The 22255-nt window shown below is 44.5% G+C and overlaps 1 protein-coding gene across 1 annotated transcript in view; it reads left to right on the top strand.

The window, feature by feature from the left end:
• Nucleotides 1-22255, top strand: part of LOC126474571 (tRNA dimethylallyltransferase-like) — a 627506-nt gene that overhangs the window by 293666 nt on the left and 311585 nt on the right. The window contains exon 2 of the mRNA XM_050102048.1: nt 21888-22025. Within this exon, the coding sequence (XP_049958005.1) occupies nt 21888-22025 (138 nt within the window). The remainder of the gene's footprint in view (nt 1-21887; nt 22026-22255) is intronic.

Raw genomic sequence — 22255 nt, 5'->3', positions numbered from 1 at the left:
CCGCTCCTTGTCTGCCTCCAGTGACGCCTATAGGCTGCGGATGACACGGCGGTCGGACACTACCGTTAGGTCTTCCGAGACCTGCTCGGACAGAGTTATACTTTAAGAAAACATCGACTGACAAATTGTGTTCATGTTATCTCTGTATAGACTCTATTCTGGTCATAATGAGAGTACTGCTGCTGCAGACTGTAATGAAGTAAAAAAGAGACTGTGCTTGCGGAGGTTCGTGTCACTTGGAGAAGGAGATTGGATTGGATTGTTTGGGGGAAGAGACCAAACAGCGAGGTCATCGGTCTCATCGGATTAGGGAAGGAAGTCGGCCGTGCCCTTTCAAAGGAACCATCCCAGCATTTGCATGGAGCGATTTAGGGAAATCACGGAAATCCTAAATCTGGATGGACGGACACGGGATTGAACCGTCGTCCTCCCGAATGCGAGTCCAGTGTGCTACCACTACGCCACCTCGCTCGGTTTAAGGAGAAGGAGAAGAAGAAGAAGAAGAAGAAGAAGAAGAGTGACTGTGCCTCCAGCGTCGCACGGTTGACCTCGCCATTAAAGTTTGCATGACTAGTGCTGCCAGGTTCAGAAATAGAAAAGCCGGACTCAGAATTATATTCAGCCGGACATTCTGCCCTAAAAGACGGACTATCTGCTTTAAACAGAAATAGTCAGCACGGTATTTACAACTATTAATAATCAGTCACATTCAGTTTTTTTGCGAGATCAACCTTGAAAGTGCTTATTTTAAAAAGCAATCAGTAAATAGCCTTATAATTTGGCATTTGATGTGACAGTCTTTTTTCTAGGTCAACCTTACGTCAAAATGAGCAAAAAATTCTTCATTAGACAAAATAAACAATTATCTGTTCTTCTGGAACAGAAAAAGGAAACATATTCAGTAACATTTTAGTCGTTTATAAACGCAGACTAACTCTCGTTCGCGCTCGAAGCACCAGCGTGATAGGACGGAGCGGGTTGGTATCGGCTGACTGGCACGTCGCTCTGCACCTAGGGAGTTGAGATACTGTGTGTTAGACTCGTTTGGCCTACGAAGAAAAGAAGAGGACTTACGGCATAAGAATAGCATTGTTGTGACTTCTCTGCTTCGTCGCTTAAATGTCTGAAAAAAAAATAGGCGACACGGGCCGGAGTTACGTATATGTGGCCGGACACGACCGTAAAAATCCGGATACGTCCGGCTAAAGGCGGACGCCTCACAACCCTATGCAAGAATCTTCCAGGCAACACGGAGGCTAATGAACCGCAAGACTCGCGCCTGGATCTGAAATGCCGTAGATGCTTTCCACGTCGCGAGTTCTGCCTATTCTGCTGGTTTGGCTTTCTCGACAGGTACCGCCGCTGACCTTTGGAATCTTATTCGACTGTCCGCGTACACGCGTGTAAAATATGTGCGGCCCCTTTGAGTGGGCTTCCTGGAAGGCGGCGCGACCTGCAGCCGGAGCCTGGGTGAGTGAGAGGCAGCCAGGTAGCGGTCAGTGACGTCATGCCCCACTGATGGATGGCGGCTGGCGAACCATGTGGGCCTGCCGGCAACGCTGCGGCCGTGCTCGTCCTTCTTAAAACATCTGGCCCACTTCTCTGTAACGTTGTAAACTCGCTGCTCGCGCAGTTTATACCTTACAGCCGCCTGGGAATGGATTTTGTAGTGCACTACTGGCCATTAGAATTGCTACACCACGAAGATGACGTGCTACAGACGCGAAATTTAGCCGACAGGAAGGAGTTGCTGTGATATACAAGTGATAAGCTTTTCAGAGCATTCACACAAGGTAGCGGCCGGTGGCGACACCTACAACGTGCTGACAGGAGGGAAGTTTCCAACCGATTTCTCATACACAGACAGCAACTGACCGGCGCTGCCTGGTGAAACGTTGTTGTGATGCCTCGTGTAAGGAGGAGAAATGCGTACCATCACGTTTCCGACTTTGATAAAGGTCGGATTGTAGCCTATCGCGATTGCAGTTTATCTTATCGCGACATTGCTGCTCGCGTTGGTCGAGATCCAATGACTGTTAACAGAATATGGAATCGGTGGGTTCAGGAGGGTAATACGGAACGCCGTGCTGGATCCAACGGCCTCGTATCACTAGCAGTCGAGGTGACAGGCATCTTATCCGCATAGCTGTAACGGATCGTGCAGCCACCTCTCGATCCCTGAGTCAACAGATGGGGACGTTTGCAAGACAACAACCATCTGCACGAACAGTTCGATGACGTTTTCAGCAGCATGGACTATCAGCTCGGAGACCATGGCTGCGGTTACCCTTGACGCTGCATCACAGACAGGAGCGCCTGCGATGGTGTACTCAACGACGAACCTGAATGCACGAATGGCAAAACGTCATTTTTTCGGATAAATCTAGGTTCTGTTTACAGCATCATGATAGTCGCATCCGTGTCTACGACATCGCGGTGAACGCACATTGGAAGCGTGTATTCGTCATCACCCGTCGTGATGGTATTGGTTGCACGTCTCGGTCACCTTTTGTTCGCATTGACGGCACTTTGAACAGTGGACGTTACATTTCAGATGTGTTACAACTCGTGGCTCTACCCTATATTCGATCCCTGCGAAACCCTACATTTCAGCAGGATAATGCACGACCGCATGTTGCAGGTCCTGCACGCGCGTTTCTGGATACATAAAACGTTTTACTGCTGACCTGGCCAGCACATTCTTCAGATCTCTCACAAATTGAAAACGTCTGGTCAATGGTGGCCAAGCAACTGACTCGTTACAATAAGCCAGTCACTACTCTTGATGAACTGTTGTATCATTTTGTATGGGCAGCTGTACCTGTACACGGCATCCAAGCTCTGTTTGACTCAATGCCCAGGCGTATCAAGGTCGTTATTACGACCAGAGGTGGTTGTTCTGGGTGCTGATTTCTCAGGATCTATGCACCCACATTGCGCGAAAATGTAATCAGATGTCAGTTGTAGTATAATATATTTGTCCAATGAATACCCGTTAATCATCTGCATTTCTTCTTGGTGTAGCAATTTTAATGGCCAGTAGTGTATAATGATGTCACTGCTCACATAAACCTTTCCGATCTACGTCTACATGCTAGTGTTACTTAAACATCGGTGGTCTTGTTTAACTATCGATAGTACTATCGTTTATAATGTAATTATTTTTGAATTTGCGCCTGAAAAATTGTTTGTTCCTATTACCTCCATAATGTTTGGAGTGCAGAGGAAAAGTAGATTGTGTGGAGGTATTTAATCAACAAGAAATATGGTGGCGCCTTAGCCAGTGTAAGTTGTTTATAAGCTATGGAAATTTGTGGTAAGTTCCTTTGGGACCAAACTGCTGATGTCATCGGTCCCTAGGCTTACACACTACTTGATCTAACTTACACGAACTTACACTAAGGACAACACACACATCCATGCCCGAGGGAGGACTCGAACCTCCGACAGGGGGAGCCGCGCGCAGCGTGCCAAGGCGCCTTGGATCGCTCGGCTTATAAGCTATATTGTCGATGGACTGGTCGCTGTGGGGGAGGGTCGTGAAAGAGGGAATTTTGTTGATTGTCTTCCAGTCATGACAACTCATGGTCGTGTGCATCTCGTACCGATCAGATGCTTGTGGTAAATATTACACACGTAAATAACATGGATTCGTGAACGTGCGTTATACAGATTGTCATCTTCAAATGTGTGAGCTTGCTTACTTGTAGCATTGAATACAAATGTAAATGAGGCTATTGTAATACAACGCAGTTAGTAGAGGAAAAAATGACATTTTAAAGATTTGTTAACTTTTTCCGATTGTACTGTATAACGCATTTTAAAATAAATACAATTATTGGAGTTATTAATTAAACACACCTGCTACTGTCCTCTTCCGTTTCTGAGTCCTCATGTTTTCAGTTTTACATGTTAATGTGTAAAGTGATTCGAAAACACAAAACACTGACGTAATCCTAATGCTCCTGCGTCACTTCTGCTTTTGCAGAAGCACAAATATCATCAATATGTTGGTTGCTTATGTTGTGGTCGATTAGCGAAGCTTGTTCCTTCAAGGACACACCAGGTCCCACAAAATTAAGAATAGTAAAAGCACAACCCGTCGAGTGTCAAGTTTTTTTATTTGTATGGTGTCTGGACATAATCATTAAAATTTACAGCTATATTTCCATACTATCTGCTTACACAGCATTGCAGTGCATATCCATAAGTAATTCGGGCGAAATGTGAATGTTTCAGTGGATGTGAGACGAACTCCAAATTCTGTATGTATTTCTTAAGTTCTTGCCCGTTAATGTTGAAACCTCTTATTTGAAACGTGTGCAGCGGATGAATAAGCTCACCTTTTTTTTCTTTTTTCTTTTTTTTTTCATTTATCGAGTTTACATCATTCTGCAACCTGATTAATAGTTTTTCGAGCGTCACGGGGAAAACTTCTGCCCCTAAAGCTTCTAGCTCTACTGGCTATCGTAGGAGGTGACCTCAGTGTGCCAACATTGGCTATTTCGTCACTCATTTCGTTATTTAAACGCCACGCAACAAGATTATTCTTGATCACGCAACTACAGTGCCACAACTGTTGAATCGCTGTCGTTGGCAGCAGTGAGACAAAGAGTACAGTAGCGAAGAAGTGTTCCGAATGGTGCCGACATGAGGCGATCAGTACTTTTCGCACGCCAACGATAGTCTCGGTTGGCTTTGGAAATTCCGCGCTTTCACGTTTTCAAGTTTACTTTCTTTATCTAAGAGGTGCGTAAATAGTTTCTTCTTATTGTTTTGAAAATGAACCGTAAAGATCAATCACCTGTGTAGATTTTTTTCAAGGAAGTGTGGGATACTAATAATCAGTTAGTAAACTGTGCCCTCTGCATTAGAGATTATAAACATGATCAGGGAATAGGACTGATTTAAGAGACCACTAAAAAGAAAGCACGGTGAAAAACTAGGAACCACGAATTAGCAATAGAAGTGAAAGGTGAGGGATCAACCTGTGAGCTAGATCAAGTGCAAGAGGTGCAACCAAAAGAACCGAGAATCTCTCTAAAAAAGTATTTTAACAGAAATCAGTCGTACGATGCCAGTTCAAAAGTAAAAAAAGAACTTGGTTCTCTTTATGCACAAATGATTGCTATCGATTTGCAGCCGTACAGAACTTCCGACCATCAACATTCGAAAAAAATTGTTTGTGCCTTAGACAGCAGATACGAATTTCCAGATAAAATCACACTTAAATGTTTACTGATCTCAAAACTATAGGAAGAGAGAAAAAAATAAATTAGAGAAAGCCATAACAAAATGTAATATTTTTAGTGTTACAACGGACATGTGGAAAAACAACGCGAATGAACGCATACTGCCATTGACTTGCCACTTTATAATAGACGAAAAATTAGTTTTACCCATATTAAAAGTGACAAAAGGTGCAGGTCATAACAACGCACAATCTATGCACGTGTTACAAACATTTTTTTAAAAATATTTCTTTAACTCGTCAATACCATGCTGAGTTTCGCTTCATTCTTGTGATCGGTACGTGTAGATGTAAGTCAAGTCGGCGTAACTTGCAAGGTATTTCTTGGCAGTTTCACGCCTCCCCTCCTGTCTCCCACTCCCCTCACCAATCTTCACGATAGAAATCTGAAGCCGTCGTGTCACTTACGTTCTGTTTAGACAGTGTCAACTGCAACAAATCATTGAATAATTGCGCCACGACAGGCTTAATATGTTTTCATCTTCATTACTACTTACTACAAATAAGCAACACATTTTAACATAAATGTCTCCATAATGCGCTTTCTCAAAACCTCCTTACTTCCGCGCATATCGTTTTCACTTGAGACTTTGTGCGATAGCAGACTATCAACTGAGAAACGAACGTGAACCCCAACACCGTCTGAACCAATATTAATACAGCATAGAACAACCAACTGGCGGTGGCATGACAATTACTGTGTTGCTGTCTTCCGAGTATATAAGCAACTTGCTTTTTGGAAATTTTTCGTAAGGTCTTACGGGACCAAATTGCTGAGGTCATCGGTCCCTAAGCTTACGAGGTACTTAATCTAACTCAAACTTATTTACACTATGGACAACACACACAACCATGCCCCAGGGAGGACTTGAACCTACGACGGGGAGAGCCGCGGGGGGAACGTGACAAGGCGCCTGAGACCGTGCGGCTACCCCGCGCAGCCAACTCGCTTTTGCGGCGATTTATCCGGAAGTGCTTCCGTTATGGTAGCGAATCGGAACAGAATTAAAACTTTCGGTGCTTGTAAAACAGCGTCAATATTAATGAATATATTTGCCAAAAAAGACTAACCGTACCAAGTTGTAAGTGGCCTTACTAATGAATCGGAACTTCCCAGTGGTAATGGAAAACCCTCAGCTATTGAGTAACGGAAGCTGCTGTATCGTCACTGCACGAAACGTTCTCATGTTCTGTCAAGTGGAAACTTTGAGCTGCGCGGGTATATTACAGGAACACGTCAGTATGGTGGGTGAAAGTGCCAGCACTGCTGTCTCTCGCCGCACCTATCCTTATCCTTCATTAATACCGCATTAGTCCGTACTCGTGGTCTCGCGGTAGCGTTCTCACTTCTCGAGCACGGGGTCCCGGATTCGATTCCCGGCGGGGTCAGGGATTCTCACTTGTCCCGAGATGACTGGATGTTGTTGTGTCCGTCTTCATCATCATCATTCATCCCCATTACGGTCGGAGGAAGGCAACGGCAAATCACCGCCATTAGGACCTTACCTAGTACGGCGGTGCGGGTCTCCCGCATCGTTCGCCTATGCTCTGTCAAGAAGCATGGGACTTCATTGCCATTCCAATGCCATATTGTGCTCTTTATACCGCTCCGCGTGCTTTCCCCGACGAAAGGCGGAACACCCAACAAAACTTCTACGAGCTACAGGCTTTATGTCGACTGCACTAATGTCACAAGTGCTGCAGATCTCTGCGATGTAGCAGCTGTAGCACTGCAGTAGAGTGATGGCCCTTTTGTTTTGTACTGAGTGTCAGCTCAGCTGAGAAAAACCATAATGAGTGAAGAAGCCACCCTCTTCACCCCGGTTTCAGTCTTGTTATACCCATGTGCGGTTTATACCGTATCTTCTGCAGTTCTTCAGCAAGCATGCACACCTAAGGTAGCAGCATTGCGTGGCAGATCAGTAAATACTTCCCCTCTCGCATCCCTATTGCTAATGGTGATTCTCCTCCTCCTCCCCCTCCTCCTCCTCCTCCTCCTCCTCCTCTTGCTCTTCCTGTTTTCCCCATGCTTCTAAGACGCTGAAGATCAACGTAATATCGACAAGTAGTATATTGGCCCAATTTTATGAGAATTGTTTTTTTATATACGAAAGTAATTTTTCAGACAGCAAGACGTTGAAAAAAAAAGAATTTTTTTGATAATACAGGGGTTGTCCCCAAAGTAAGTTCCGTTTCTATTTTAATCCGCGGCAGTGCTACGACCGCAGTTCCAGGCATGGGCGGCAGTTACTCTGACGTACGCCATGTACGCCATTTTCAGATCGCTGCTGCCGAGTGTGCTTTGTAGTGCTTCTTTATAGTGTCAACCGTAATTTTTATAAAACAAAATTTGCGTATCTTGTATTGTTGTGTTTTAAACAATAAAAATTCTTAGAAAGCTATTTTTCGATTGAAGTACCTGCTCAAAACAATCGATAGTTAATCAGTACTGCGATAGTTCAAAAATGGTTCAAATGGCTCTGAGCACTATGGGACTTAACATCCGAGGTCATCAGTCCGCTAGAACTTAGAACAACTTAAACCTAACTAACCTAAGGACAACAAACACATCCATGCCCGAGGCAGGATTCGAACCTGCGACCGTAGCGGTCGCGCGGTTCCGGACTGAAGCGCCTAGAACCCCTCGGCCACAACGGCCGGCACTTTGATAGTACTTTTAAATACTATCGATAATATCTGACGTGTTAACTATCGATTTTTAAGTAACAGTAATCCATTCTGTACAAACCATCGCGATGTGTACGTCAGACAGTACTAGTTATTAGGTCTTCTTCCCTTTCTATTGATGTAAGGAGCGCTGGACGAATGACTTAAAATGCCTCTGTGAGTGCTGTAATTAATCTGCTCTTCTCCTTACGATCCTTACAGAAGCGATAAGTAGGTATTTTTAGTATATTCCTAGAATCATTATTTAAAGCTGATTCTTGAAACTCACAAGCAGGCTTCCTCTGGACAGTTTATGTCTATCTTCAAGGGTCTGCCAATTGAGTTTCTTCAGACTCTCTGCGACACTCTCCAGCGGGTCAGACAAGCCCTGTGATAATTCGTGCTGCCCTTTCCTGTATACGTTCAATATCCCCTATTAGTCCTATTTGTTACGGACCCCATACACGTGAGCAGTAGTCTAGAATGGATCGCACAAGTATTACGTAAGCAGTCTCTTTAGTAGTCTGATTGCGTTTCCCTAGTATTCTGTCAATAAACCGAAGTTTGCTACATCTTTTTCCTCACGCCTTAATCTGTATCATCTTCCCATTGCATATCCGTAAAAATTGTTACGCTGAAGTATTTGGGTGAGATGGGTGATTCTGACTGACTCTTTGATACCACTTTTTTTTTGTGGAGTGCTCAGTTCTACAGTTCTGAACATTGAAAGCAAGTTGCCAATGTTAGCAGCACTTTGAAATTTTTACAGGTTCTGACTTAATGTTTGTGCAGCTTTTTTTTTTCTTTTTCAGACAGTTCTTAATTAGAGGTAACTACATCATCTGCGAAAAGTTTGAGGTTACAATTGATATTGTCTACAAGGTCATTAATATACTATATGGACAGCAAGGATCCAAGCACGCTTCTCTTGGACTCGACCGAAGTTACTTATACGTCTGTCGATGTGTCTACATCCAAGACAATTATTGTGTCCTCCCTCCCCACAAATCTTCAGACTCCGCATATGATTGTGTTTTCGCTAATAAGCGGAGGTGTGGTACCGAGTCAAATGTTTCTCGTAAATCGATAAATACTGCATCTATCTGACTGCCCCGATGTGTCTTCTTGCGACCAAGAAGACCAGCATGCCAGTTGTGTGTCATACGCTATAGCGAGTCTAATGCGGCTTGTCTCGAACAGAAATGAAGTCTATTGATGTTACGATAACTGAAAACTGAACCATATGAAGCAATGGCTGTTATGATGTATTAATAGAGTCAAAAGCTTAAATTTATCCATTATAGGTATTCTAGAACCCGTGATCACATACTGACTATAAATATATAAAAATGCCACAGCTAATAAAATCATTCATTTTAATTACCATAATCTCAAAAATGGTTCAAATGGCTCTGAGCACTATGGGACTTAATTTCTGAGATCATTAATCCCCTAGAACTTGGAACTACTTAAACCTAACCAACCCAAGGACATCACACACATCCATGCTCGAGGCAGGATTCGAACCTGCGATCGTAGCGGTCGCGCGGTTCCAGACTGTAGCGCCTAGAACCGCTCGGCCACACGCCTGGCATCATAATCTCATTCACGGCAAAATTTTGGAGTTTTTCCTGTCTTCCGGCACAGAGCCTCTAACGAGTATCATCCTGTGGAAATGCAGATATAACTTCAGCGTGCCTCATCTGAATGTGAATCAGGAAATGCCCGAAACCCATTTTATGGTAAATGAACAACTATTTTAAAAAGTAACTGATCATCGTTTTCTGTGTTTACAGTCAAAAGTTTAATTGGCGAGGAACGTAACCTGTGGAAAACACGGACTAGAAGAAGGCGCGAGATAACATGACAAGTGTCAAGGTATCAGGGAGTAACTTCCATTATACTAGGACTTGAGGAAGACATAATGGGCAAAACTAATAGAGGAGGACAGAGACCGGAATATACGGGGAGGAGAGAAACAAGTTGATGATAACGTCAGACGCCGAATCGATTAAATCATTTCACGTAATCATAAGTCGTAAATTCCCTATTTAGATCATAAAACGACAGCCAATCAGGGACTAAGGTGCTGGAGTATCTGCATTGAAATTAATTTTGCTCCCAGGTAATTCCTCTTAGTCTAAAGACCGCAGTTACTGTAAAAATTAACTGAAGATAACGGTTTTAGCTGAACAGGCAAATCTAGGCGAACTATAAATTCCTGCATTCGTCTTCAGGATGACGCACTTGTGTCCATGTTTCTCTACAAATAAATTTAATTTCGATGGGATCCGCCTTGAACAAACAAAATTGTTTCTTCTGTTAGCCAGTTATGTTTCGCAGAAGGTGCGTCATCTTCAGTGGTTTCATTTATTTTATTTCTGTTAAATAATGGGGAAACTGTTCTTTACTGTCTGTACATATATAAATTTGAGTTCTCCGGAAAGTATTCACAAATTTGAAAAACTTAAGATTTTGTGTACGCATAACTTTCTTTCACGTGCTGTGGTTTTCTCTCACGTGCTGTGGTTTTTTGTAATTCACTATGTTCTGGGTTACATTTGTTTTTCTCTCGCAACCAGAAAGAATTTAATTCAGAAATTTGTATGCCTCGAAGGTGTAGGAGTGGGAATATTGTATTTTACATCGTTATTTTGTTTGTGGAATATTGTGTCTATGTAATATGGAATGTACTTCACGACACACACACGGGAGGGGGAAAAGATCCGCCATGCGTGTCAAAAGATTCAAAACTTTCGCGGCTCCACTGTCCGCCATCCTTGCTTTCGCATCTTGCAAACAGCGACAGTGAATATTTAATAAGTTGAGTCAAAACACTTCATGTTGAGTCAACCAACATTCGACGTTTTCCGCTCTCACTTTGCTTTCAGTGACTATACAAACATTACAATAAACTTAACCCACATTCGTTAGCCATCCACACAAAGCAGAAGAGAAATATACCGTGACTGATAGATCAGTCGATAAAAGGACGTAGATTGGGAAAAATCGACGTTAGTTTATTCCGACATCAATTTTCTGTAGTTTCCATGCATTATTTTAACGAATGATGGTAATTACTTAAATATTCCTCCTTTATACCTGTCACGCGCCGTTACAAAGTAAGAACCGATATTACGACGCTCTCGTTGTAAACTGTATGTGAAGTCTTAGGAAAAGCATTATAAAGCGCCTGTGATGAACTCCGTTCGCCCGGCCGAAGTGGCCGAGCGGTTCTAGGCGCTACAGCCTGGAACCGCGCGACCGCTGAAGTCCTAGCGGACTGATGACCTCAGAAGTTAAATCCCATAGTGCTCAGAGCTATTTGAAACATTTGAACATTGCTAGATATGTAAACAGCTAGATGTGTTGAAACGTAATGGCACTTTGTAATAGGTCAAGTAGGCTTTATGCCAGAATAGACCACACACACACACACACACACACACACACACACACACACACACACACACGCGTGCGCTCGCTCGAAAATCACGTATGGAGCGACATGTCGGAACGAGGTTATCGCGACAGCGGAGGAGTTTCACCTTAACGAACGGAGGCGGTAGCCTGTAGTTGAACCACGAGGTCGCCGACACGGATCACGGGACACAGGCTGCACGCTGTTCGTGCAGCCGTCTCCAACATTCTCCGCGATTCGGTAAGAGGCTTCTGCTCGCAAGTCGAATCCGGATGGCTGCATCTTCATCTAAAGTGATAGCGACAGCAGTGACACTGAAGAGGAACAGGAGGAGCAGGAAGATGAGGTGTAACTGCAAATAAGACACCTAGAACTGTGAGTCAGACATAACGTGCCAAAATTCACTGACAAATTGTACATGTAAGTCAGAAAACAGTAAAAGATAGCGAATACTGGAGTACACGAAGTTTAAGGTGCTGGCAACTTAGCCAAGAAAGCGATTGGCAATACCATTTATCTGGAAACTATTTTGTTGTGACGGCCGGTCAACAGCTCGAAGAAAGCGTTCTCCACCAGTCAGTATTGGTGATGGCGCTAACAAATTTCAGTTCTGGCCTATCATCTTTTTACATTCTTCTTAAAACTACAAAACTTTATTTACATCTCGACCACAAATTATCGTTATTTTAAAAAAGTATTATTCCATGTCAGATGTTGCACATAAAACAAAACCATAAACTACCAAAAAGATAACGAACGAAAACTATAATATGTAGGATATTTTTGAAATGTCAGGTAACAGACCTGTAAATTTGCAATAAATAAATAAACAACTAAAATCTTCATCTAAAGTCACCACACGCCTGTGTGCTCGTCCCTGTGTACTTGATCCGTACTGCGGTTTCTCCAGTTACTGCTATTACAGTTTACGTTTTAAGGTGAGACTCGTCATATGAGGGTCTAACGAGTGCGTGTCCTAGCTACAAGGTAGCCCCTGTCATAATGTGTGAAAGCGTATCCTATATACCAGAAGAAACAACAGTTTTAAACTGTTCAATATTACCAACGTCGAGCTATAAAATGTTCCACGGCCGATCAAAGTTTAGATTCGTTTCTTCAGAAGAATTTTCTGACGATGTGTGTTGAGTTACACACCTTTAGAGAATTTATCGTTTCCTGCAATGTTTCTGTTAATTTTTCTTCAACATCTAGAACGTCATTTAATAATAATAATAATAATAATACAAAAGAATCACCCGCCCCGACAGCCGGGCGGGTTCACTCGCCACTTCCGGCAGTCGTGGGGGCTAGCCTGTCCCGGAATGTATACGCCTCGCGGGTCAACGACGGGGCTTGGTGGGGTACCAGCCTGGATGACGTTTTTAGGCGGTTTCTCACATTCAGCTAGCTAAGTACCGGGCTGGTACCTACGTCCTGCCTCACATACACCCTTCAAATGGTTAAAATGGCTCTGAGCACTATAGGACTTAACATCTGAGGTCATCAGTCCCCTAGAACGTAGAGCTACTTAAACCTAACTAACCTACGGACATCACACACATTCATGCCCGAGGCAGGATTCGAACCTGCGACCGTAGCGGTCGCGCGGTTCCGGACTGTAGCGCCTAGAACCGCTCGGCCACTGCGGCCGCCATGCATCCTTCGCAAACATTTAGAAAACGATGTCGCACACGAACAAGAGATTTACTCTAGACACAGCAGATTGGGTACACAAATTCCGTCCGGGAGCGGGGAGTAGTGGTGGCCCCATCAACATTGCTAAAACCCGTGTAACAGAGCCGACCCTATAGACAAACGTGAACTTGCAAGGAAGAAGACGATGGTTACAACAGAATAACCAACGGATTGATGATATATGCAGGGTCTCCCATTTATCTCGATTGTCCCAAATGACTTTTTTCTGGAAGCAAATTATAAAATACGCTATAAGACAAAAAAGGCGCACAACGAAGGAATTATCCAAATGGAGTGGGAATCGATAGAGGTAATGTACATGTACAAACAAACAAAGGATTACAGTTTCAAAAAAGTGGATGATTTATTGAAGAGAACGAATTTCAAAAATTGAGCATGACAATAACGCGTTCGTCCACCGTTGGCTCTTAAGCACGTAGTTATTCGGCTTGGCGTTGATTGATAGAATTATTGGATGTCCTCCCGAAGGATATTGTGCCAGATTCTGTCCAGTTGGAGGTTTATGTTGTCAAAATCCTGAGCAGGTTGGAGGGCACTGCCCGAAATGCTCTCAACGTTCTCAATCGAAGAGAGATTCGGCGACCTTGCTGGACAAGGTAGGATTGGGCTATCACGCAGACAAGCAGTAGTGACTCTCGCCGTGTGCGGGCAGTGTGGCGGAACCGGTTTATGGTATTTCGTGACTTTAATTATTGATAAATGATATTTCAGGTAGATCAAAAAAATATATAACCAATTACCTATTGTCAGCGTAACAATTCGTTTGATCTCAAAAATGATTATTCCGGCTAATATTTGTCACTGTGCTAAAGAAATCTCCACTCGACATTGTTTAGAAATGTTGTCTGTAAAGCCATGTGAGTGGCACTAAATTGAATATCATTTATCAGATTTTACACAACTGTAACTTAAGATGGAAGCACTTTTCTCTAGTAAAGGGAACATTTAGTCACAAAATACTACCCGCGCACAACACTGGCGTATGTCTGCTATTAAAATATTTCATGTAAATCGTCCGAAATAATTAGACGTCATACATCAGCAAATAAGAAATTGATATTACGTAACGTGCTGTGAGCACCGTATTTAAGGATTCAGTCTCAGTTGAATTCTGCCTTTTAAAGTAGATTCGAGACCACCAGTGCACACTTACTTCCATTCATTTACATCTAACAACATTCGTGTTTGTTACAATTCTCGATTCAAAATTGACGCGGAGATATTTTTGCTAAGATGGTGGCAGGCAGACGATTGTCAATTTGTCTATTGTTATTCTCGATTTATTTTATATCAAGGTAATATACTTAGATAAAACTGTTTAAGCCTTTTATCTCTACTCTTTAGCATTTAAAATTATTTTCAATGATAAATATCGTCATATTTTTTATACCAGCTACTAGTAAACTCCGGCTGCGCTCCTAATTACGGAGCTGAAAATTAACACTTAAAAACATTAATTAGATTGGATTACAATGGAAATAAATGCAAATCCACGTCTAGACAATAGCGACTCTATTTTTCAAATAATAATTAACAATATGTAGTTACAGGTTTTCTCTTTACAGACCTCACACGTCTCACGTCCGAACAGTTCATCGGTTAGCACAGGAAGAACAACTGAACCACAATTATCACAGATAACAAAAAAAGATTATAATAGACGTTGTCCATGAGTGTAGTTCTCTGATAATAGTTCTAATTCACACAGAAATTAAATTATTACAGAAATAATGAAATAATTGCCGTCATTTTTACACGATGCAGTCTTTTTTATACGTAGCATCGATAATATTTGTTGAAGTTTGTACACTTAGTTCATTTTAACATCTTGTGGCTAGAACATAGTATCGTGGATATTACAGCAGGCATTCTCTTGCTGAAGAGTAAGCTCAGTATGGCTTACCATGAAGCGTTACAGAATGTGGCGTAGAATATCTTCGACGTACCGCTGTGCTGTTATGGTGCCGCGAATGACAACTACAGGGGTCCTGCTATGGATGGAGTGTCACCCGGACTACCAATCCAGGTGGTATATCTCCGCTCACCGGGACGTCACCAGACACGTCTTCGGCCTGGAATGTCACTGCATTACAATTGAGTTCAGTGATCAATCCCGCTTCGAATTCAGCTCTGATGACCAGTGAAGCCCTGTCTGGAGGCGCACCGGGCAGCTATGGGGTACCAGCCTGACTGCTGCGTGCCATACAGCGCGACAGCACTGACTGATGGTCTAGACTCTAGAGGATGCCATTTCATTTCACAGCAGGACCCTTTTGATTATCGTCCGCAGCACCCTTACAGCTATGCAGTATTAACCAACATGATTGCCTTTCTCGTAACTTCGTCCGTTCCGAAGATATGAACGGCACTACGTCTGTCCGTAGTTTATCTGCCGTCTGTTCTTTGGTGAACGCTGTACGCAAACAGTCCTTAAACTGAAAACGGTAGGGTGAGTAACCAGTGAGCATTTTCCTTGTGTTTTCATTTGTCTACTGTCACCTCCAGCAAGTGGAGGCGTTACGTTGCTGCGGGCACCTACAATGTGTGTTAGTACAGGGTTGTCATAGTCAGTTTTGTATTACTTTCGCAGTAACATCATTTTTACAAGATTTGTACCCTGTGATACAGCCGGCCGAAGTGGCCGAGCGGTTCTAGGCACTGCAGTCTGGAACCGCCCGGCCGCTACGGTCGCGGGTTCGAATCCTGCCTTGGGCATGGATGTGTCTGTTGCCCTTAGGTTACTTAGGTTTAAGTAGTTCTATGTTCTAGGGGACTGATGACCTCAGAAGTTAAGTCCCATAGTGCTCAGAGCCATTTGAACCTGTGATACATTTTTCTGATCACCTCTTGAGAGCAGGAAGTGGATTACTGAATAACAAAGATATAGGGTGCTTATAGGGTGCTATTTAAAAAACATATCGTGATGTTGGTATCTCGGTAACGAACAGAGTTACAGTAAAGACAATCATGCTGATGAATACCCCACATGGTTGAAAATTTTATTTGTTTTGTTCGTGGACAAAAAGTTGTTTGTGGTGGTCAAGATAAACTGGCCATCTTGAGTATAAAAACAAACTGAATACCTGTAACAACGCAGAAAAATAGTAACACAACCAACAGTTCGTAATATGAAAAGGAATTTGTATTATTTAACGTTGCTGGCCTTTCCTTTTCAGTCTGGGCATATTATAACAGTTAACTCGCGTTGTTACTTAAAATTAATTGAGAAGTAATAATATACAATGATTTATGAGTCGATATGTGGATAGCTTCAGTCTGGAACCGCTACTGTCGCAGGTTCGAATCCTGCCTTGGGCATGGATATGTGTGATGTCCTTAGGTTAGTTAGGTTTAAGTAGTTCTATGTTCTAGGGGACTGATGATCTCAGATGTTCAGTCCCATAGTGCTCAGAGCCATTTGAACCATATGTGGATATCAAACAACGTACGCAATTTTTACCTTAGCCAGTTATTGCCCACACTCAGGGTTGTACTTTATTTCGTTGCGTCTTTTCTCGTGTCGTGCGACCATCCCGTGACATGTTGTTGCTGTGTACAACGAACTGGACTGGCCCTCGCGGAGGATTCCATATCACGTGAAGCCACACAGTGTAGTTATCGTTGGCGTTAAAAGGTTAACCTTTAACCCTCCGTATCATCTGAATGACACCACGTGTAATTCAAAGCTGGTGTTTTCCAGAGCTGACTGACTATGTACTGAGAACCAAAGTGATATACGTAGGTATATTCAATTCATTGACGCGTAATGGTTGGAGGTAAAGGAAATGAAATCAGTGTAATGTGATGTTATTAAATGTTAGTGAGAACCGTTCGGAAATCAACTTGCAGTGTCATGAGTATGGCATACTAATGAAACCTGGAATCAGACCAACGTACTTCCTATATACAACATGCGGAAACTTCTGGTCCTGGTGTTTAGAAGTAATAGGACGAGACAATGGCAATGAAAGTGTGAGTCAGGCCTGGAGGAGCTTTCAGATACCCTAATGGATAAGGCGACTGCTCGCCAGAAGTTCGAGTTCGAGTTCAGATCTCCACAAATTTTCGATGCTCACTTATATCCAGTGTAATATGTTACCTAACGAGTCCCAAATAGGACAACAAAATGTAACATTATTGAAGTGTTTCGACAAATAAAGTAATCCATGTACTTGATTTCTCATCTGACACGCACTTGAAGAAAAAATACTGCTTCAAGTTTGTCTCGCCAAATATGCCAGTCATCCGCTATAAGAGAATGCTGAGCTACGTAATGGAAATAATTAAATCCCCTGCTTGTTCCTTTGCGTTTGTACTGCCTTGGGAAGGCCCGAGTGGTAGGCAATCACCTATACATGACTTCCTGTTTCAGCGGTCGGCAGATACGTAAAGAGCGAAATGTTGCCTGGGACATCTGTTTGTTACTTATGCAGACTTTGTTCTGTGTGTGTTTATATTTCTCTCTTCGTGTATGTTATTTGCCTGAAGTGATACGGGCAGACCAGTCCGGCATTTGTCTATACGAGTGTATAAAACCACCTAAATTTACACAAGGGTTGATTGGTCTCCCAGATCTGCAGACGTAAATCGGGCGCGTAAATTAGATCTGGTTCTCAATTTCCTGTAAGGGGAGTCAGTGCTGTACGTGCTAAATTATACGATCAGATCTTTTACATTAGTGTACAAGGTGATTCAAAAGTCGCAGTTCACTCTGTTATGTCAAAAACACTGCAGCAGTGGGGGAAACATGAATATTCCAGTAAGGTATGGGTGAGGTGGTCTATCTTTTACGGTATACGTCGAACGTGGGCTCCATCTAGAAATCTGTCATTTCTTTAAACACATTCGAAGTAGCAGTTACAATTCAAAAGTTACAACACTTTTTTCTGTTACGGCTAACTGAAGGCAGTGACCAAGGAGGGGAGGATTGAGGTAATTTTGATGTCCTTGAGAGCGGAGTTGCCGTTCGTGGAACCATATTTTAACAACCGGTACCCAGAAAGACTTCCAGTTTCACACAACACTGTCAGGTGCTTAATTTCCAAATTCCGACAAGGAACGGAGTGGCCATCCAAGCCGGCCGCGGTGGTCTAGCGGTTCTAGGTGCTCAGTCCGGAACCGCGCGACGGCTACGGTCGCAGGTTCGAATCCTGCCTCGGGCATGGATGTGTGTGATGTCCTTAGGTTAGTTAGGTTTAATTAGTTCTAAGTTCTAGGGGACTGATGACCACAGCAGTTGAGTCCCATAGTGCTCAGAGCTATTTGAATCATTTGGCCATCCAAAAACTGCTACTGACAAGACAACGTCAACAATGGTTTTGGCGTCCTTCACGAAGAACCCACACCACAGCACACGACGTTTGTCAGCAGAACGTGGAACCAATCGGTCATGAATTCTTCATGGTTATCAGTGGCATCCATTCAAGATTCAGCTACTCCAGCATCTAGTGGAGGATATCTCAGACAGACGTATGCAGTTTTGAACGTGGACCCTAGAGTAAGTTCAACAAGATTCCTCTTTTGCACAGTGATGAGGCAATCGTTTTTTGGTGGTGAAGCCAACCGTTACAACTACAGATATTGGAGTGACCAGAATCCACACTGAATGGAACTTTCCAAGATAGTTGGTAGCTTAACGATTATGTCCTGATGTAGAATATGAGGTACTCCTGTAACTGGATCCATTTTCATTGACCGGAACCTAAATGCCCAACGCTATCCAGAAGCGCTGCAAGACGTGGTGTTTCCCTTAGTTCTGAATGAAGATGCCATCTTTCCCTCTTACTTTCAACAAGATACTTTTGACCCATAACTTGCTACTTCCAATATTTTTACGGGGATGAACTTGTCAGGAAATACTGATGTCATTTGAAATATCACACAACCCGTTTTCCATTTTTTTTAAATTGACGTAGGTTTATGATGGCCGATTTGAAGGTGGCGCCCTTGTTCGGTGCATACCGTAAGAGATGGACCACCTCACCCATACCTTACTGGAATATTCAGGTACCCCATTCCAGAGTGTTCTACGATTTTTGACACACCCTGTATAATTATGTACCATTGTGCGCCACTTCCTGTTTCAGAAAGTTCAGCCTTATGCAACAGATTACAACTGATATACGGCACACTATTTTTAAGAAAGCAAACATTTTGGTTTCAAAATCAAGTATGATAGTACACTCCTGGAAATGGAAAAAAGAACACATTGACACCGGTGTGTCAGACCCACCATACTTGCTCCGGACACTGCGAGAGGGCTGTACAAGCAATGATCACACGCACGGCACAGCGTACACACCAGGAACCGCGGTGTTGGCCGTCGAATGGCGCTAGCTGCGCAACATTTGTGCACCGCCGCCGTCAGTGTCAGCTAGTTTGCCGTGGCATACGGAGCTCTATCGCAGTCTTTAACACTGGTAGCATGCCGCGACAGCGTGGACGTGAACCGTATGTGCAGTTGACGGACATTGAGCGAGGGCGTATAGTGGGCATGCGGGAGGCCGGGTGGACGTACCACCGAATTGCTCAACACGTGGGGCGTGAGGTCTCCACAGTACATCGATGTTGTCGCCAGTGGCCGGCGGAAGGTGCACGTGCCCGTCGACCTGGGACCGGACCGCAGCGACGCACGGATGCACGCCAAGACCGTAGGATCCTACGCAGTGCCGTAGGGGACCGCACCGCCACTTCCCAGCAAATTAGGGACACTGTTGCTCCTGGGGTATCGGCGAGGACCATTCGCAACCGTCTCCATGAAGCTGGGCTACGGTCCCGCACACCGTTGGGCCGTCTTCCGCTCACGCCCCAACATCGTGCAGCCCGCCTCCAGTGGTGTCGCGACAGGCGTGAATGGAGGGACGAATGGAGACGCGTCGTCTTCAGCGATGAGAGTCGCTTCTGCCTTGGTGCCAATGATGGTCGTATGCGTGTTTGGCGCCGTGCAGGTGAGCGCCACAATCAGGACTGCATACGACCGAGGCACACAGGGCCAACACCCGGCATCATGGTGTGGGGAGCGATCTCCTACACTGGCCGTACACCACTGGTGATCGTCGAGGGGACACTGAATAGTGCACGGTACATCCAAACCGTCATCGAACCCATCGTTCTACCATTCCTAGAGCGGCAAGGGAACTTGCTGTTCCTACAGGACAATGCACGTCCGCATGTATCCCGTGCCACCCAACGTGCTCTAGAAGGTGTAAGTCAACTACCCTGGCCAGCAAGATCTCCGGATCTGTCCCCCATTGAGCATGTTTGGGACTGGATGAAGCGTCGTCTCACGCGGTCTGCACGTCCAGCACGAACGCTGGTCCAACTGAGGCGCCAGGTGGAAATGGCATGGCAAGCCGTTCCACAGGACTACATCCAGCATCTCTACGATCGTCTCCATGGGAGAATAGCAGCCTGCATTGCTGCGAAAGGTGGATATACACTGTACTAGTGCCGACATTGTGCATGCTCTGTTGCCTGTGTCTATGTGCCTGTGGTTCTGTCAGTGTGATCATGTGATGTATCTGACCCCAGGAATGTGTCAATAAAGTTTCCCCTTCCTGGGACAATGAATTCACGGTGTTCTTATTTCAATTTCCAGGAGTGTATTTCATCAGTGTAATATGCGCAGCAGTGACTTCAACACAAGTAGCTTTCAAATTCATAACCTTCTCAGGATCGGGTCACATTTTGTACAGGGTGAATCATAGTGGCCGAAGATGACACGGCTGGACGTATACGGTATTAGATACATAATCCTTTTACTAAACATGGGTCCACAACCGAGCCGTTTGCGAGACAGATGCAAAACGTGACCAACAATCGTCACTGCCTTCAGTATGAAATATCGTCCTGGTTACAACGTATGTATTTGAAATTTATGCCTTTCGATTATATCCCCAGCTAACTGGGCTCAGATTTCACATGTGGTCTACTTTAGCTAGAAGCACAATAGTTACAGGAAATGTATTCGCAGCTGCGAATATGAGCCGCCTTTGGCTGTATATTAGAATGACGATAATGACAATTTCCACTGGATCTATGTTATGTTAACCGGGGACCTAGATACGACGGAGAGGCTCCGTTCCCGCTGCAGCCGCAGTTGTCTGCAACCCCACGATGACAACCGCAGTCCACTTCACCCCTCCGCTACCCCACACCGAACCCAGGGTTATTGTGCGGTTCGGCCCCCGGTGGACCCCCCAGGGAACGTCTCACACCAGACGAGTTTAACCCCTAAGTTTCCGTGGTGGAGTACTGGTGGTGTACGCGAACGTGGAGAACTTGTTTGCGCAGCAGTTGCCGACATAGTGAGGCGGAATAAGGGGAACCAGCCCGCATTCGCCGAGACAGATGGAAAACCGCCTAAAAACCATCCACAGACTGGCCGGTTCACCGGACCTCGACACAAATGCGCCGGGCGGATTTGTGCCGGGGACCAGGCACTCCTTCCCGCCCGGAAAGCCGTGCGTTAGACCGCACGGCCAACCGGTCGGGCCTACACTGGACCCATACTCGAACCCGTATTTCCCGCTTTACGCGAGTGGTCGCCTCAAACGCTTCTGCCATCTGAGCACGAATCACGGCCAGGCTCAAACTTCCATATGTCATCGTCCATGTGTTTCAACATGCAGTCGCACGTTACGTATATTCCCGTCCAGGAAGACCATTTTTGTTGCGAGTCGGGGGCCTGGTAGTGGCGATTAATTACGAAATAGCAGTGCCTGTATTATTAGGAAATACGATGCAGTGTTCTTTCGGGCGTCTGAGCATAGTATTGTAAAGCGCTGTGCGCCCTGTGTGTCCCTGTGAACTGACGAAGGAAACGTGTTTCAGGTGTACCGAGGGCTGGACATCATCACCAACAAGGTGACGGTGGAGGAGGCGCAGGGCGTGCCGCACCACCTGCTGGACTTCCTCGAACCCACGCAGAGGTTCTCCGTGGTCGACTTCCGCGACGCCGCACTGCCCATCGTATCCTTTCATTCTAACCAGCTGTCTGTTTTCCCTGCAAGACGTGCACTTCGTGACTCTAGTTGACGTTAGCGTTTGCCCGTGTGCGGAGGCTTCTCGGGAATGTTTTCACTAACCTCCGCCTCCTACTGTGCTTGGACACGACAGTCCTCCATGCGTTCTCTTTCACTCTAGCCTGTTTACTTTCAGTATTCATCTTCCTATCTTGCTTTATCTTTCAGGGCTATCCG

Source organism: Schistocerca serialis, chromosome 4, assembly GCF_023864345.2.
Source record: "Schistocerca serialis cubense isolate TAMUIC-IGC-003099 chromosome 4, iqSchSeri2.2, whole genome shotgun sequence".
NCBI lineage: Eukaryota > Metazoa > Arthropoda > Insecta > Orthoptera > Acrididae > Schistocerca > Schistocerca serialis.
The sequence above is the reverse complement of the archived record's forward strand: the minus strand, read 5'-3'. Positions and strand labels throughout refer to the sequence as shown.